The following is a 16,909-nucleotide window of genomic DNA, read 5'->3' on the forward strand; positions in this document are numbered from 1 at the left end:
GACAGTGACAATTGTGCTTAAAAAAATAAACATATATTTTTCACCCATTTTTTATTCCTCAGCAAATCAAGACCAAAACAAACAAATAATAATAAATTCAACATCTTTAAAGTGCTTGTTTTGGGGGAAATTGGTTATTCACCCAAAAATTCAAACATTGGTTAAACTGCTGGATGCAATAATACGTGGTATTTTCTATTTCAATTGCTTTATGAGAATGAAAACAGTAAATGCCAATGAACAGCACAGAGCTGCGCTGCTTCTCAGTTCATCCCCTGCATGAAGGAAGCTGTTTTAACTGATGTCTTTTTTTCTAAGCTTTCTTGTGATTGGCTACCCGTGTGTCTATGCTCTGCCCACGTTGGCATATTTGCTCTCAGTGACATCATACAGGACTGTTACGGCTCTTAGCAGGCCCGTGTGATTTGTGTGGGTGTGTCCTGTTTCTCTTTCCTCGGCTGCCCTGTGTATCCATGAGGAGTCAGTGTGCAGCTGGCTCCACTCAGCAATCAGCCACCCAACAGTTTAAAAGCTGGAGGAGAGCTGCTCGGTCAGTGTGTGAGCCAGCCCTGAGAGTAGCGAGCTGTAGCGGTGTGTCTTGTTTAAGTGGTTTGACTGTGAGATTAGTGTTGTTTTGGGAGCTACTGATCAGCTAGTGTCTACTGGCAGCACAGGGATTTTCCTTTGATTTGTATAATCACCTCTGCTTCTTCTTAGGATGTCTGCGCCGTCCTTTATAGTGGTGTAGCCGTCTTTTTGAGGCGAGTCCTTTTCAGCAGAACTGTATTTTTACAGTTTTACCCTTCAGCTGTTACTCCCCTCATCCCCTAGCCCTTATTCAGAGACATAATGAGGGTCATGTGTGAAGTCTAAGCTTTTAACTTCTCTACCAGGAAAAGTTAGGAAAAAGCAGAACAGACCCCCTTTAACAGTAACTACAACACAAAACATGGGCCAACAATAACAATGTCAGAAAACCCATTCAGATTGGCAGTTCAGGCTGTTATATTTGCTGAAATGCATGTTTTAGTCTGCAAGAGAAATGTGTACACTGAAATCTTTCACCAAGCGTGGGATTTAATCCGGGACCTGGATGGATTCCTACTTTGATGACTGTATATCTCATTCAAATAAATCATTAAAAACTAACTTCACTTGTAACATATGTACGCTCTCTTTGTGCTGCACATTCAAATATGTGTGACTTGTGTTTCCTGCTGTCTATGAAATAAGTCATTAGTTACTGCAGTGTTCTTGCATTTGTTCACCGAGGTTTGAAAGTTATAACTAAAAGTGCCAGAAAACACACAACAGGGTGCAAGAGGCACAAACTTGATATCAGAGCTCAATCAACGCAACGCCATATATCGGCGTTTAGTCCCCCACTGTAATTCAATTATTTTCTGTTCAAGAAACAAAGTAAAAAGTGCACGAAATAAAACTCCCAGACCCATTCACCACTGTGATCTGCAGCAGGAAGCTGCTCAATTAGAAGAAGCACTTTACTCTTGCAACTTTGATGTTATCCCACTTCACCTCTAAGTATACAGGCTGACAGGAGGGGAGGACTTTATTATTTATTTATTTAGTTATTGCTGTTACAAAAATCATATCTACCATCTTACCTTCTTCAGAAATGATCCATTTGGTCTTGAAAAAATCCAACGTGCTCATGGACCAAAAGTTAAAGGAAAGGCTTAAAAATGTGGCAAAAGCAAAAGGGTGACACAGTCGTTGCATTATACAGTCCACGGTCACAGCATAGTGTGCTTGGAGCTTTTTGGATTCTTACCCATTTCCTGGGAAAGATAAAACCGATAACAAATAATAACTACATTGGAGAACAGCATTAGCACTCCAGAGGCATTTCAGCTATAGCGTTCTGGCCATGAGCCCAGGGTCATAGCACGCTCACTGCAAAATAAGCCAAGAAAAGAACTCTCAGCTTGTCTCAGCTTGGCTCCTGCAACACTGCACTGTACCCACACAGTCTTCATACATGCGAGCCACAGATTTACTTTAAGATTACAATAATAGTATCTGGTGATGCTTTTTTCAGTTGTAATAAGCATTTTTGGTGTCAAACAAAGGGTTGCCTTTTCATTAGTCTTCATTTTTCTCTGCACTCTTTGATTTGATCATATGTAAGGAGACTGCTTTTAAAAATAATGATATATATATTGTGATTGATGGTAAATATGCACACTCCATTGCTAATTACTCCTTATCTGTGGCTCTCTGTAACCATGTAATGTGTTGAATTTGACAGAGTGCCAACACTGATGCATTTTGTAAGCCAACATCAATGATGGAAAGTATCGATGATAGCTAGGTGAAGCTAAAGTGAAGAGAGCAGCAGCAAAAAGAAAAGCAACTAAAAGTCTGTTATTTTTGGAGATACTATGGATTTGTACCCCTCTTAAAATACTTTTATCATATTGTTATGATAGGATGTTAGGTCAACGGTATGTACCATAGACCAGTGGTCCCCAACCACCGGGCTACAGACTGGTACCGGTCCATGAGTCGGTTGGTACTGGGCTGCGAGAGTTGAGGTTCAGGTGTGAAATTTATGGTTTTCAGGGTTTTTAGCGTTATTTGTTTTATCGTTTTTATTGTTAACTTATGAATAATACTGGTTTTATTTATTTGTATTTATCCGTGACACCTTATTTATCTGTGAAAATATGTGGCACAAAAAAGGTTGGGGACCTCTGCCATAGATCAACTACAGAATGGCTGCTGACATTTTCTTGTCATATTCAAATTAAGACTAAGGCCATGTTGACCCTTTAGCAGTGAAGGATCATATTTGATCAGCCATTTGTGAAAACTGTATTTATTCTATTCTAGAGACAGTGACGTCGAGTATCAGACCCTAATTAAAATAGAAAAGTAACCTTTTCATAAAGTTCAGCATATCTCGTATCATTACTGTTTCACTTAAATATGTGTTCAGTTTTTTATTTTTATTTTTTATTTTTATATTGTTTCAACTTTGTTTTATTAATTTCAACAATGACATACAAAGTTAGCAACAGCTAAGTCAATCTTGATTTCAGAACAGTGGTATGTCCATTATACCCTCCAACCCCCCAACCCAAATTCTCCCCCTACCAGGTCTACAATAGACAAAACACTGCAGAAAACCAGTTTCTACACACACACACACACACACACACACACACACACACACACACACACACACACACACACACACACACACACACAAAAAAAAAAAAAAAAAACCAACAACAACACCTCAGGACCCATACACATAACAAGCATAACCCCCAAAAAACAACAACAACCACAACTCCCCCCCCTCTCCCCCCCACCCCGTAACCAAACAGACAAACAAAAACAAACAAAACAAAAGCAGAGAAAACAATAGCAGAGTTCAGTTCTTATTCATCGTCACTCATGTACTGTCATTCGTCTTGTTGTTTGGATATTTGGGTATTTTTTCCTATGCACTAAATGAGACTCTTGTGGAAACAAACATAATAAATAAAATAAAGTTCAGTTTTAACTCTCAGCATTAAAATAATTCCAGACATTGGCATTTTAGACTGGGAAATGACTGTCTTGTCCTTGATTGCTGGACTCCCTATGGAGTCCATATTTAGCTGCTTGTACTCAGTAGTCTGGCACCCTTGTGCCAGCGACTGAAATAGTGCCGGTCGATAATTTCTGTGGGAAATAGTGGTTTGTTTGTTTTTTATTAGATAACACGCTGCGTTTCTGGGTTGGAATTAGCAAAAAGCAGAATAAATATTTTGTGCCAGTATAGAGACTTCAGGGAGACCATTTCTAAATAAGGCTTTGCTGTTATCTGATAGTATTCAGCTTTTAAAATAGCTAGCATTATGGGTAGTGGCTGGGTCTCACTAGCACTCAAACTTAAAACAGATGACTGAAACGCTGAAACACAGAGCGTTAGAAAGTCACTCCTTCTGGAAAGGTTCCAAAGGGTTAAGCCTCGGGACTGTGCTCTGCAACAGCGAGAGTGGATTCTGTTGGTGGCCGCAAAGCCTGTTACTGGCATCTGTCTGCAGGTTATGAAGACTCTTACTGGAATAAAGAGATGAACACAATATTTGTATATATTTACATCTATACAGCCTGTATAGATTTGTGGCTGACCTGGTTCTTGATACTAAGTTTACAGCAGATACTTGTTAAGCTCACATCTGGATCTAAGTGTTCCATGTGAGGAAACTGGAACTCATCACAGTTTATGAAACAGCAAGTTACTGCTGCTGATTAAAGCTGGGTATATTCACTATATGTAAAATATGACATTTGTTCTGTTTTTACCTTGCAGGTCTTCTTTTGGCATATTTGTGGACTAACATATACACAAGAACAATAAACCGTTGGAACACATGTGAGTGCAGCAGCATCGACGGTCGAACGGATTAAAAAAGATTTGTCTTCGTGTCAAATAAGCTCCCATTTATTTAAATTGGAATCTTTTGTGTTTGACTTTGCTCTCGTTTGCCAGTCGTATCACTAACATTGCTCTGAGCTGCCTTAGTCTGTCATGTCTGGGACCAGCCAGCAGCACCAAGGTGGGTGGCCATGTTTGTGGGCCTTTCAAACAGAAGGATGCTTGATTACCAGCTGTTAAAAGTCTATATCCAGTAAATTACACAATTATTACATTTTCTATTAATAGTATTTATATGGTGTAATATTTAAAAAGTGACTTTACCAAAAATGCCTAATCTTGTGGTTATTCAGTAAACTGTTGACCGGGGTAAATGTAAGCAATCACACTGATAAAATCTGTCCACATTATTAAACTCAACCCAAAATAGTCAAAACTGGCTCTGTGGTACTTCCCACTTACATTCTCATAACACTGAAACAATACAGGGAGCACACTTGTGGCTGATAAAAACATAATTGGCTTCTGTTATTCAGCACAAGTCAACATCTTGTGTAATCAAATTAATTCACAGACTTCTGTCTAGAAAAACATTTGTTGGACTGAAAGGACATAAAAATATTTACTACCTCAGAGCATCAGTGCAGGGCAGGAGCGTGCTGTTCTCAACGCAACAGAATTGATGTCAGTGACACCTGTGTTACATTAACAGTGCTCACCCCACCCACTTCCCTTTGCTCCTTCCACTTAAAGCCCTCTTATGTAATGTTCTGCTACACTGGCTAATATATCACAGCTACATAATCTATCGGTGCACTGCTATGAGTTTGTCACATGTATGTTTTCTTGTCTTACAGCCAAACATAAATTCTACATGTTCTTAACAAACTCTGGTCCCTCAAGTCTGGAGCTTGTTACATTGTAGACCACTGTTGTACCACTGAGATACAGTATTCACAAGAATTACAAACGCAATGCAGTTACACAGTTACTCATGCACTACTGCTCATGGCAACACGAGAGTGCTTAAATGTTGCATTGGAACCGGTACTGTTAGATAAATATGTCATGTGATGGTGAATAGTTTAGTATATTTTAAAAGCACATAATAAATAAATGTACACAGATACAGTGGTAGTTGCTATAAATATGAAATGCAACCTGGCTTTGTCAAAATGCGTTGGGTTAAACATGTTTCACATTCTTATCAGCTATGAAATCATTTATAGATATTAAGTTTATGAAATCTCTATATTTATATTAGACAAAACTGTAAAAAATAAAATTAGGATATATCTGTGTTAAGTTCAAATATTAAATGTTTGTCATTTTTGTTTACCATTTGTACATAGTTTTAAAAAATTATTTCTGTCCTCCCCTCCCCAGATCCTTAAGATTCTGGGAGGGGAGGCGGTAGTGTTTTTATCACAGGAACACCCTTGTTTGATGTTGGCAAACTTCCTCCCCTTTGTATGGCTTCACTGTATTATCTAGGGTGAACCATCTAGGGTGTGGGGGAGACCCTCTTTATGACCAAGGATGTTCCTCTTGTGCTTTTATGTTATATGACCCTTTGATCAACAGGATCACACACACACACTCTCACTCTCACATAACACACACACACACACATACACACACACACACATACACACACACTCTCGCATAACACATTCTTACAGAAGTTCACACATATACATACAAATGCCTTGTCTTAGGACCATGTGGGCGTGGTTCTGGCATGTTTTGTGTGAACTGTGTCTCAATAAAAAGGGCAGCAAGGGAGGTCGTGGTTGAGGTCATTTTCGTGGTGGACACAGGCCTCCCTTGCGCAAGTGTTTGATCGATCGACTGTCTTGTTTTCTTCATGATGAATAAGTCTCTAGAATTAGCGGGGCTTGTCGAAACACAGACCCAACAATCTGATAATTAGTAAACATTTCATGGTAAAAGTAAAACAACTAGTTGAACATTATTAAGAAATTTAAGATATTAGAGAAAAGCCAAACATCCCAAAATATGGACATTTCAACATTTCTCTTGATGTATAATTTTTTGGGGTTTTCAATCATATCTGGTCCACCAAAAATGTGCAAATATTTACATAAATAAATGGAGCAATAGGATTTTTACACTTTCAGAGTTTGGACCTAAATAGTAATGAGACAGCATTGTATGGAAATAGGCTAATCTAAATTTTATTTGACCAATTTTATAAAAGCTTGCATTGTATATTTGCTTTATTTAGATGCATTTGTGCAAGTAGAAGTAAAAAAAAAACCCGAGCGCTGTCTGACATGGATCTGATGTCTGATGTAGAAAAACTGTAAACAAAAAACAAATCCCATTAATGCAAACTAAAAACAGTTATGTAAAAGTTATGAAACCATAATATACCTTAATAATAATATACCTTCTGAGAAATAGAGATAAATGCCAAACAAGGATGAATCCAAATAAAACTGAATGGGTTACATTGGCCAACCTTCATAAATGACTCATCGTGTGGCATTGCTTGAGTAATACCATTAGCAACATTATGCAAAGAGCAACAAAGCTAAAAAGTAAACACTGTAATGGCTTTCTTGAACACAGTTTTCAGTCTTAACATTTGTGAAGCACAGATTTCCACCATCAAGGTTAATCATTTTGCTTTCACATTATGGGAGAAGTGATGACAAATTATTGATGTGCATTAGTGTTTTCTAAAACACAAGCTGATTATTATAAATATAGCTAATGGGAAGCAATATAATCTATTGTGTGTGTATGCAAACCTGGTGTCTGTCTTTAGTGGAAGAAATCAAAGAATAATCTGAAACTGTAACAAATGCCAGTCGTAAAAATGAATTGATAAACTCAAGAGTGAAGCCAGAGGCTGTCTGGTCCGGTTAAAGTTTACTTGCGCTTCAAATCTGATCAACTAAATAAGAACAAGTGTAAAACTCAAATGAACCTGTTTGCCTTTTGCTGGAGGAAAAAGCAGTTAGCAGTTATCTGACTTTGTCTATTTGTCGGTACTTTAGAAGATGCTTGCCTTCTCTCCTTGTCTACATTTTTATACGCTGCATCCACCTCATTAACCTGCTTTCATATGTTACGGCTTGATCTCTGTTACCCCGAGGCCTTTTAGACTACTGCACAGTTAGCCTTCAGACTTATGTCGGATTCATCAGATGCATTTATAGCATGCAGTTTCTATTTCGTGTACTAAGTCATAAAAAAGTGGAATGTGAAGCAGTAAACGGGAACTTAGACATAAATATGGAATGTAGGAAATTATACAGCAAATTATAGCTGTGCTTTAACAATACTAATATATGTTTTCTCCAAAAGATAAAATGTGGTAGGGTTGTTTTCCATTGCAGATACCACACCTGTTTTATTACAAAGTTAATGCAGTTTTTTAAATGTGTTTGTACTTTTATTTTTAGTTGAATTCTTCTTGAATTTCTTTGCAATCCTTTCTTACCGTAGCATTTTAAAAGACTGAGACAGTAATAATTATCAAGCTGACTTATAATGTTTAAAGTTAATCATGCAAACTGTGGTTAAAGCTGTTTCTGTAACATTTCTTATCACTGATCATTTTCCACTTTAGTTTTCCTGTTAGTAGCTTTAAGGTTTGTCAAATGTTGACAGAAATGTTGGACAGCTGTTTGGTCTTCAGAATCAACTTTTATGCCACGTGTGTGTGTGTGTGTGTGCGCGCGCGCGCGCGCGCGTGTGTGTGTAAAAGATCATGAAACAAGAGATTTTGGGGGTTAGGTACGGGCTTTGTTTGGGTCATTAAAGAATAGTCTTCGCTCCATCTCTCAGCTCACTGACATGCTCAGAGGGACGGTGCCCAGTATCCGGCCAACTGCACTGTGAATCACGTTCTTGTATTTGATGGCATTTTTTCTTCTGTCAGTTCAAACCAGCCTTCCTACACCAGAGAAGTGATGCCACAGTGTGATGCTGCTTCCCCCATGCTTCACCACAGGGATGATATCAGGAGTATTGTTTGGTATTTGCCTGACTAAGTGCTTGGGGATCTCTCCAAACAGTTGTGTTTTTGTCTAATCTGAGGAGAAAATCTTTGTTTTTCTTGGTGCTGTTAGGATCATTTAAGTGCCTTTAGCTAAAGATCAAGTGGGCAGTGTCTTTTACTCAAATTCTGTCTGGCATAAAAACCTGAGTGATAAAGTGTTTCTAAGTCCATGACATGTTGATGTTTGAGTACCAGTCAGGATCCTGGATCCTGACAAAGGCTTTTCTTGTTTTATCGCTCAGTTTAACTCCTTAAGGTAGTCCTGCTTGTTCTGCAGCATTTCCACCAGCCATCTTGTAGCTGCTCCTGATGCCTGAGACTGAAATACCTTATCGTCTTGTCAAGATGAAAAGGATCTGGGTCTAAACTGGAATCTGTCAGAATCATGTATTCTGCCTCTTCCTTTCACTCCCTCTATTCCTCCTCTGAACTCCTCTTTTACTCCTGTCTTACTTTTTATGCGTTGAGTCTCCTAGGACCAAGTGCAGGAACAAAATGACTGCACTAATCTGTCACCTTCATTCTTTTCTGTTTTTTACACATAAAGAACATCACTCGCAGCACAGCGTAAGACATCTACTCACATCATCTTAGTACGTGGATGAGGAGAAAGCCCTCTAGCAGATAGCCCACTACAATATCTATATAACAGCCTGTTGGAGCAGAACTTACACAGGATTGGTTTAGGCTTCAAAATGGCAAAAACACTAGTGAATGTCAGTGTTGAACCAATTAAAATTTCCCCAAGTTCTTGAAAAAGGGTTTCTAACAAGTAGCGAGTGAATGCCTTAAAGTGACTCACACCTCATTTGAATAACAACAATGTGTATGCGTTTTTTTTTCCCACTGTCAAGTGGGCTGTCAGGGTAGTTTTGTAATTTCAGTATCACCAAGGGAATACCTTGAATCAGTGAGAGACACAGCAGTGTATTAGTATGGAAATGAAGGGTCTACAGAAGAGGTGTGAATTCTATTAGTGTCAGTGTCAGGATCAGGGGAATACAGCAAGTCAATCAACGAGAAATCATGTATTGTTAAAATAAAAATGCTGTGCAGTACCATAACAGCTTGTTCATTTACAAAATCAATCAATCAATAATAATAATACTAATAATAATACTAATACTAATACTAATAATAATAATAAGGCGTTTATCAATAATCTGTTTGTTGAAGGCTTCAGCATGAGTTTATTAGTTACTCGGCAGATTGCAGCTCTACACAGAGTCACAAAAAACCTAAACAATTTCTGTTGGCACATTTTGACTGATTTGAAATGTTTAATGTGTTTTTTTTAAATGTACTGAGTGATACAATAATTTCATGAATTAACTTACATTTGGGGTTTAAACCTGCTGTAGGTACCCAAACTGGCACTGGTACAGTTTGCATGCTGATTTAGTCCCTTGATGACGTACACGTTTTAAAAACATGATGAGATTTGAAACATTGATAAATCATAAAAGGAAATGTTAGAAGCTGGTTGTGATGGCTGAAGCTTTCAGAAGGATACTGTCAGGAATTCTCCTCTGCAGCTCGCTTCATGGCTGAAATAAAAATAGTGGATTTCATGAAGCGGTTCATCCTGAATACTTACAGAAATGCATTTTACAACAATTCAACCCAGCAGAAAATATACGTTACATAATGTCTGAACCCTTTCTGTCAAAGGGATGATGAATCATTTTGAAAAAAGAAAAAAAAAACACTTCAAAGTGTGGCTTAATAGAGCCCCATTCATTCATCCTTCCGCTGAGGATCTCTTGCAAAATCAAAAATACAAAGAGTGGGAGTTCTTCCTTATATTGGAAATGATCTAAAAACATCTACAAATAAGCCAAATAAATTGTTAACAACCACAAAGTGCTCCTCAAATTGTGTGTAGACTACTCTTTCAGAGCCCTATGCCTCACATATACACAATCACTAATGAAACAGTCATAAACTGTCACTTCCTGCTGTTTCAAAACACAGAACATCAGTGAAATGTCTCACCAAATCCAAGAAAAACAAATGAGTCATGATAGGAAGTCACCATCAACCAGAAAATTACCTTATAATATATCTGAAAATACAAAAAAAGCTGCTTGCATTAGGTTTAGACATTAACAGTCGTTTTGATAAGGCAACAAAAAGGACTTTCTTTAATTTATGTTTTTCAGCTGCTGTAAGCATGCAACATCACACGAGCAATACCATCAAAATAACTACAAAGTTCAACAGTCAAGCCTGAACGTTCATTATAATAATAATCAGGACTCTGTAGAAAGTGAAGCTAAGCCATGACCACAGCTGATTGACTCATTTCAAGGCTGCACCACATCAGCTCATGGCTGGTAATTGGCACATCTCAGAAAGGATGCACTATTTAAGCTGCTTAAGCCTGCCCACAGTTGTTCCAGCGAGCCGCTCTGCAAACTCCATCCACCCTGCTCCTACTTTCAAGCTTTGTTTGACTTTAACGAATGTTAAATCTGTTGTCACTGATCTGTTATGGACTGCTTTTTATAGCACTTCTCTACTCTGAGCCCTCAAAGTACGTTTTGTAGAAGCTGTATTCACCCCTTTATACACACATTCATACAGCACTTTATTCCACGCCTTTAAGCAGTTTCTGTCACACACAGACTCTCACAATGATGGATGCATTGAGAGCAACTTAGAGGGAGCCATGGATCAAATCGCAGACCTTCCAGTTGGTGGACAACCGGCTTAATCTCCTGAGCTACAGGCCCTCACAGCTGCCTGTTCTGTGCTGGAGTTTTGGCCACCAGACCTAAAATACTGAAGACGGAAACAATCTTTTTAAAACGGTGGTCCTAACTGAACCCAATATTGGCCTTTTGCTGGGAGTTGTAGAAGTGAGGAGAGAGGTGATAAACGTGTGAAGCCAGAGAAAATATTCTGGGCGTTAATCACTCAGACTGTCCTGTAATTATAAATTTAGATTCTAAACTTTGCATACTTCACAGAAAATGTGCATGTGGTGTAGTTAAAAGTTCCTTTTTTTTTCTTTTTTTTTTTGCTTGTCCTCTTTGGCTCTTTTGCCATCAGAATTGTTGTCTAAAGGCAAAGAAAGATGCCCAACGGATTTACTTTACCAAATTGACCATCCCAGCCTTGCCGTAATGGTCCATTTGATTCACCTTTTATTGTTTATTTTATTTTCACTTACTGAGTACGGGACAGACTTGACTGGGGGAAAGAAGGGGAGAAAGAAAGAGGGAAAGAGAAACAGCTGAGAAGAGGGACGGGGGAGAAGGGCAAAAGACAAAAACCAACAGAATGAGCAGAAATTTAAAAAAAAAATAAAAATGCATATATCAATCACCTGGATCACCTGCTGAGAAAGAAAAAAGAAAACAAGCAGAAGAGAACAAGAGTAATAGAATAAACAACATCACAATGATATATGGGAATATGACAGTAAATACTAAATATTAAACATTATTGTGCAGCACATACGATCAACAGAACACAGTGTGCTTTGAGATAGGAGCCAAAAAGGGTGTAGTTTGTGGGTGTGATCACCCGTGTGTACACCTGTGAGCATGGACGCGCTTGTTTTTTTTAAAAGGTTCCTTCATGTAATGATCTGCTAGAGGGTGTGGGGGCATGAAGCAGGTATGGAGGAGATCAAACCTCCAGACATCCAGAGGCCCCCAGAACACAAGAGACCAAGGAAGACCAACAGAGGGGTAGCCGCGCCACTGTCCCAGAAAGAGCTGAGGAGAGTCCCAGATGAGGGCTCACTCAGCAGCCGCGGAGCAGAAGCCAGGGGGAGTTGCAGTGACGCGCCCGTGAGCTCCGCCGGCAGCCAGCCGTGCCTGAGTGACCGAGCCCCAGGCTCCAGGCCCCGATAAGCGGCCGCCAAGGAGTGAGCCAGTGTGTACCTGGACGCCCATCCCCGGACACAAAGAACCACAAACGCACCGATGTCTGAGGGAGTCCGCCACTGGCAGGGGAAGTGGTGGTAGGGGGAGATAGGCCTCCAAACCTTGGAGGGCCTGAGATGTTCCCAGAGAGGTGGCGCCTGACACCCAACCTGACATATAGACACAGACATACAGGCACACACATATACAAACATCCATTCCCACCCTCATGCTCTCATATGCACTTACTCCACACTCAACCAACGTGGAGACAGACATAAAGAGATGCTGTACACACGATCACACTCCCCAAGCATACTCTACACAGCAAAATCCGAAGTGTTGATGTGAGTTAAAATTACTGGTGTTAAAAATTTCGAGTTGAAAAGTGTTGGTTTGAGAGTTACAGTAACACTAACGGTGCTGAAAAAGCTCTGTAGCCGGAGTTATTTCAAAGAGTCAATACTATAACACTCATTTGGAGTTGATTTCCACATCCGGGTTTTTCGCGCTCATGGGCATGAGGAGTCCGCCAGAAGTTTGCTGTCAAGATCGAGGAGGTTGTTCAGGTAAAAACTATACAACAAGACCTATGTTATTTTATCATTATTAAATATTGTAACTAACTAGCCTATAACATTATTTATCAGAAGCATGCAATATTTTCCTAATGTGGAGTGTATTCATCTGCGGTAAGAGATGGGATTCGTTAGCTTAGGTAGCTAAACTATCCTCTATAACAAGTTAATATTGCAGCGAAAATAAATGCGTGCTCAATATAATTCTCAATTCTAGTTAGTTCTAATGTCATAAGAGAAATGCTTTCCAGTGTTCAATGCTTATTAAATGAAACGAGGGAGGAGTTAGCTATCCTCTGGATATGTTAAATGTAATGTTAAAATTTGAATTTGTGGTAGCCTAGCTGGCAGCTAAGACAAATGCGTTTAGCCCACTGCTTTTAAGGGAAGCGAACATTCGCCTCAGAAATATCCTATTTAAAAGTGAACTAAACAATCACATGGAGACGTTCAAGTCAAGTTTTGGAAAGCGTCAAGATAGGCTAATTACACGTGCTACCAGCGAGTTTAGCAGTAGCCTAGCCTACAAATCTTTGAAGTGGCAGGGGGTTATGGAATTCTGTTAGATGTTAGTGACCAAGCAAGGCGCGCTGCGTTTGTGCATGGATTGCTTGCTAACGGTTAGGATATATCATACATGTTGTAGTAGGCCTAATCTAAGGGAACATTTTCCCCTTTTCTACAGTTTTAGTGAAATAGGCTACCATCCAGTGTTTAAGACAAAGCGGTATAACGACTGAGGGTCGTTGACGTCGCCTCCACTGATAATCCTAGCATGTCGTGTCACAAAACAACCACCACAAAGTAGCAACTAGCCAGACGGCTGTGCATGTGTCAGAAACTCCCGATATAAATGTAAGACTTGCACTCATTAATTTACAGTATAAGGGATATTTGTTGTCATAAGTGAAAGCGTGATGAAGGCAGGTGTGCGTTCAACAGGAAATTTTATGTGGATTATCATCCTGACATGGTTTAAACAGAGATGCTTTTCCCCAAGTAGGCTACAGCGATTTACTCGCAACATAGCAGAACTAAGTATCTAGCCTGCGTGCAGACGAGAAGATCGCCGTTGTCGTCTTATAAACATGTGGATGGGTGGATAATTCATTGGATGCTATTTCTGTGTACCCAAGTTCAGCTATTTTAGTGCGCAGGGGGAAGCCAAATTATGTTCCTGAGGTTGAAGTGGTCTGTCACCCCTTCACAGATCATCACACAATGTATAGCCTAATATTTTCTTAAAGTTGTCCGGATTTGTTGCCACTTAAGCTATGGTTTAAATATATGGTAAAAAATATTCTGTGCCCCCTTCTCTCCACCAGGTGCTGTTGTAAGACATGTTGCTGAAAGTGAAATACCTCAATGTAAAGAAGTACATTAAATTGCACGCAGGATTCACTTATCTAGAATTCATCAGTGAAGGTAAGATAACCTGGCAGAACAAAATGTGTTGCACATGTATCAGTTCATCATGTTTGCATCTCATCTATTTAAAAAACGAATTAAATGTTAACACATTTTATTTTAATGTGTGACATTAAAAACAGTACAGAGCAGTAGGCCTAGGCCTATATTGTTGCTGCAGACTTGTCTAATTTAACCATTTTAAAGACAGGTAAAACAGCTGTTAATAAATATTAGCTAAATAAAAAAGTCAAAATTAGTTTTTAAAAAAGTTTTTCAGGCGTTTTAGGTGACATTATGCTTATCTTTTTGTAAAGCCAAAACCAAGTTTGGACTTCCGGATGCTGCTGACCTTGATATTTTCGATGAAACTGACACAGCTGTCGAAGAAGACATTTTTCTGGAGTTACTGGAGGCCCAACCAGACCTATGCCTGACAATACGTGAAAAGATTTCAGATGAAGGTAAATGTTATCATAACTTAAATTTTCATAGTATAGCCCACTCAATGTAGAGCCAAGTTCTTTTGCTCTTGATGCAGATGACATTGACCTGTCTTCATGCAATATACATGACAGTGGACAGGGCTGGGTCATATTTGTATAGAATGTTGTCTGAACATGAACATTGAAATTGTGTTATTAATGGCATTGTGGAGTAGCCTAAAGAAAGTTAACCAAACCATCTCTCCCAAAGATTTTTGTCCTTTAGCTCATTCCACACCATCCTCCTCGGATACATTATCTTCCCTCACGGACACTATATCACTTTCATCAAGTGACAGTGACCTCAGGGAAAAGGGCATTCCTGCAGGCCGCAGTAGATCCAGCAAAGACAGTTCTGCACCAAATGTTTCTGTGTCAGAGGCTGCAAAAGAGGTAATTGAGAACAGAAAATGTCTTTTGTATTTTTGAGTTGACACCATTTATACTGTAGATTGTTATACAAATTGAAATTCAAAACATGGTGGTTCCCAACTTGCCCTGTATGAAAAAATGTTAGTAGAAGTTAGTGTTTCTTGCTAGATATGTCTTTCACAGGTTTGTTGACATTCCTCTAAACTTTCACCTTTACTGACAAACAAGTTTTTATTGTTATTATTTTCCCTTTTATATGAGCAGATGGTTAAAAATGCCTTGACTAGGAAACCTGGTGGAGAGGAAATTCTTGAAGAATACAATGCCGAAAATTCACTGAGCCACCGCACCCGGCGGCAGCTTGTTAACATATTGGCAAGTGATATGACTGAGAGACATGGGTAAGAGTAATAGTACCTAATAAAAAAGTAAAGATGGGCCATATGGAATATTCTTGTAATGTATACTGCAGTAAAGACACATACTTCTGATTTAACATTGTCAATTGTATTTCCTCTATAGCAGAATTCCCTCCCGTAAGCAGAAGGAGAAATATGCCCTTGGAATAATTACACTCTTTCCCTCATTGAAGGATCCATTTTCTCCAAACGGCTATGTAAGTCATGCAGTGATTGTAAAACAGCACATTATTTAGTTTTCATCATGGAATAATTACATCAGCTAAATGATTTAAAAGAAAAATCTTAATTCCTCTTTCGTAATAACTATTGTCATAAAACTGTATTGAAATTGTGGATGTTGTTTAACATGTATTGCACCTGTTACATGATAATAGTCCTTGGGTTTCTTTTTGCTGAATCTGCAAAGTCTGTAAGATCGCATTTGATGTTTATTTTTCATCTATGTTTAAATGTGACAGGAGCATTTCTACGACGGAGTGAAAGGCACTGGATATGTAGCGTGGCGCCTCAAAACCATGTCCAGGTCTACAACCAAACGGCCAGTGAAGGAAGTCCCAGTGCATCAAGAACAAGGGCCTAAGCGCAGAAGATTAGCAACCACATTGCCTCAGCAACTTGATGGAGATGCCTGCAAGGAGGCCATCTCATTTCTTGTTCACTCTCCTGATGAAGCAAGTGTATTTCAGAAGATGAAAATGACGTTCCAACATCGCCAGGATCTGGTGCATGATCCACAAAGAACTGCAGATGTCTTCAAAACATTTCCACGCTTTTTGGATGTCAAATCACTTGATATTTTCAACTGTTAATCCTTTTTTTTTTGTTTTGCTGATGTGGATGGCAACAGTAAAAGATGTGATCATTGGTCATCCCAGTCAGGCTATATCCCATATTGGTCAAAATCACATTGCAATGTAAACAATGTTGAGCACTGTCTTTATGTCCTGTGTGTATGATGAACAGGTCAATCAAGACTTCCTGCTGCTGTTTGGTGCTGAAACAGCCACCAAGTTGCTTGAGAAGTGGGACATGTCATTCAAGCCAAAGGTTATTAAAGAAGCCAAACAGCTGACTCAGTCAACTGACCTGTGTCGTTTGATAAAAGCTGCTGAGAAACCAACAGAGAGTGATGCAAATGGTAGGCGTCGCACCATGCTTGTTTGATTTTAATAATATTTATTTTTACCTGTCATTTTGAAATTGTTTTATAAATTCAACCATACACAGACTGGGACAGTGACATGGCCTCTCTGCTGCTACTCCTTCAACTTTTGCCACCCACAGCTGGACGAAAGAGGAGAACCAAAATAAGTCCAACTGATGCAGCACACAAAATGGTGCACT

At 39.1% G+C, this 16,909-nt stretch overlaps 1 protein-coding gene across 2 annotated transcripts; it reads left to right on the forward strand.

Moving 5' to 3' along the window:
- The first annotated feature begins 12,061 nt into the window (after positions 1-12,061).
- LOC113008230 (uncharacterized) lies at positions 12,062-16,697 on the forward strand. 2 transcript variants are annotated; one of them, XM_080305840.1, is made up of 7 exons: positions 12,062-12,870; positions 14,205-14,304; positions 14,604-14,750; positions 14,983-15,164; positions 15,408-15,544; positions 15,666-15,759; positions 16,024-16,697. In XM_080305840.1, exons 2-7 carry the CDS (start codon positions 14,220-14,222, stop codon positions 16,372-16,374), a joined length of 996 nt encoding a protein of 331 aa, XP_080161966.1. In that variant the 5' UTR covers positions 12,062-12,870; positions 14,205-14,219; the 3' UTR covers positions 16,375-16,697. The 2 variants fall into 2 exon arrangements, with proteins under 2 accessions (XP_080161966.1, XP_080161963.1); XM_080305837.1 differs by lacking the exon at positions 12,062-12,870 and having other exon boundaries at positions 13,087-14,304.
- The last annotated feature ends 212 nt before the right edge of the window (positions 16,698-16,909 follow it).

The sequence above is a fragment of the Astatotilapia calliptera genome, chromosome 2 (assembly GCF_964374335.1).
Source record: "Astatotilapia calliptera chromosome 2, fAstCal68.1, whole genome shotgun sequence".
Classification (NCBI taxonomy): domain Eukaryota; kingdom Metazoa; phylum Chordata; class Actinopteri; order Cichliformes; family Cichlidae; genus Astatotilapia; species Astatotilapia calliptera.